Below are 2,500 nucleotides of genomic sequence, written 5' to 3'. Positions count from 1 at the left end.
GTCGTGGAGTCTGAGGTGGGTCGTGGAGGCTGAGGTGGGTCGTGGAGGCTGAGGTGGGTCGTGGAGGCTGAGGTGGGTCGTGGAGGCTGAGGTGGGTCGTGGAGGCTGAGGTGGGTCGTGGAGGCTGATGTGGGTCATAGAAGCTTAGGTGAGTTGTTGAGGCTGAGGTGGGTCGCGGAGGCTGAGATGGGTCGTGGAGAATGAGGTGGGTCTTGCAGGCTAAGGTACGTCATAGAAGCTGAAGTAGGTCGTAGAATCTGATGTAAAAACAAACATATTTTCCGTCGTACCTTGTACACTGATGAATAATTAAGTAAAGTCTTCTCCAACTACAATAATCACCATCCTTATCAACCCATTTCCTCAAATCCTCCTTAATCCGCAGGCGGATATGGCTTCACGACAACCCACGACATGATATACACGGACCAACCCCACAAGAAGGCTTGGCTTGTGACGCAACCGAACCCACAGACTGGAGCTCTGGGGAAGTGTCTTGAATTTGCGGTAAGTTCTCTTTTTGTTTTTTGTTTTTTTTTTTGTTATCGTTTTTTTTTTGTGTGTGTGTGTGTTTTGTTATTGTTATCCTTATTGGTGTTATTATCTTTATAGTTATTTTATTGATGTTGTTTTTTTTTGTTATTGTTATTGTTATCAATAATGTTGTTTTTATAGTTAATTTGTTGATGTTGTTTTTTGTTATTGTTATTGTTATCATTATTGATGTTGTTATTTTTATAGTTATTTTACTGATGTTTTCGTTATTGTTATTGTTATAATTATTATTAGTATTATCATTATCATTATCCTCATTATTATCGTTATCATAATCATTATCATCGTTATCAATGTTACTGTTATTTTCATCATCATTGTTGTCGTTCTAGTTATTATAATTTTTATTATTGTAATTGTTACTATTACAGTCATTATTGTTATCATTGCTAGTTTTGCCATTATTGTTATCAGAAGTAGTAGTATCATTACCCTTATTGCTATTAATATTATTATCATTCTTATCATTATCATTACTGCTAATACTACTGTTATCATCAACATTATTGTCTATCTCTCTCTCTCTCTCACTCTCCCTCTCTCTCTCTTTCTCTCTCTCTCTCTCTCTCTCTCTCTATATATATATATATATATATATATATATATATATATAGAGAGAGAGAGAGAGAGACAGAGAGACAGAGAAAGATAATTGAGTTATATACGATACGATTTAGTTATATACAATATATATATATATATATATATATATATATATATATATCTACAAATGTTTGTATATATATGTGTGTGTGTGTGTGTATGTGTATAAGTATATATATATAGTCCCTGACTCTCCCCTTAGTACGCCACCTACGGCCTGGGCATCGATGAGTTTGAAGTCCTCTTACTCACCTACCTGACGGAGGACGCGAACGACGCCCTCCAGAACGACTCGATCCCCGTCACCTTCCAGAGAACGAACCTCATGAAGCACAAGGGCTCGACTCGCGGGCAATGGCAGCCGGCGAAAGTCACGTTCTCAGCCAAGACAGAGTTCAGCGTGGCGTTCGAAGCCGTTCCGAACATGCGCTTTGCGAGATACACGGGATACGTCGCTGTGGATGACATCACCTTCAAGGATGGGCCGTGCGAGAGTGAGTGGGGAGGACGGGGTGGAGGGGGTGGAGGGGGTGACGGGGGAGGAATGAGGGAGAGAGGATTGGAGGGAAAGAATGAGAGGGAGAACAGAGGGAGGTGCGAGCGAGGAAGAGTTATACATATATATATACATATGTACTCATATGTGTGTGTTTGTATATGTATACACATATGTATATGTATATGTACATATATATGTATATATGTATATGTGTATGTGTATGTGTATGTATGTATATAGCTAAATTGACAGACATATAGATAAACAAGGAGGTACCTATATATATATATATATATATATATATATATATATATATATAGAGAGAGAGAGAGAGAGAGAGAGAGAGAGAGAGAGAGAGAGAGAGAGAGAGCGAGCGAGAGAGAGAGTGGAGAGAGAGAGAGAGAGAGAGAGAGAGAGAGAGAGAGAGAGAGAGAGAGAGAGAGAGAGACGAGAGAGAGAGAAAGAGAGAGAGAGAGAGAGCAAGAGAGAGAGAGCAAGAGAGAGAGAAGAAAAAGAAGATTGAATTCTATTTAACAGTATTGGTCTCCAATTAGTAAAATCGCGCAAAATAGTATAATCATAACCTAAGAAACTCGGGAAAAGATTTGTCCTCTTTCCAAAACAATTAAAAAAAACAACTTAGGGTGCTTTATCAACATACATTTTAGTCATATTTTTAAACTGACATTTTATTCTTTTTAAACAGACGTGTGTGACATATTGAACCCATGTCATTTGTATTTTATTTTATTTTTTTCCATGAATATGTTCACCTTTCTTTCTAAAATATATATCCGCATTTAACTTTAATTTATTAAACGGATATATTCACAGTTGTAAACT

The 2,500-nt window shown here is 37.6% G+C and overlaps 1 protein-coding gene across 1 annotated transcript in view; it reads left to right on the top strand.

Moving 5' to 3' along the window:
• Positions 1–2,500, top strand: part of LOC122265545 (MAM and LDL-receptor class A domain-containing protein 1) — a 14,691-nt gene that overhangs the window by 2,556 nt on the left and 9,635 nt on the right. The window contains exons 3-4 of the mRNA XM_086555205.1: positions 386–507; positions 1,361–1,652. Coding sequence (XP_086411331.1) covers positions 386–507; positions 1,361–1,652 — 414 coding nt within the window. The remainder of the gene's footprint in view (positions 1–385; positions 508–1,360; positions 1,653–2,500) is intronic.

Source organism: Penaeus japonicus, unplaced genomic scaffold (genome assembly GCF_977035675.1).
Source record: "Penaeus japonicus unplaced genomic scaffold, GWHDUDI00000001_assembly GWHDUDI00000030, whole genome shotgun sequence".
In the NCBI taxonomy this organism is placed as follows: domain Eukaryota; kingdom Metazoa; phylum Arthropoda; class Malacostraca; order Decapoda; family Penaeidae; genus Penaeus; species Penaeus japonicus.
Note: the sequence above shows the minus strand (reverse complement) of the source record. Positions and strands in the feature narration are given on the sequence as shown.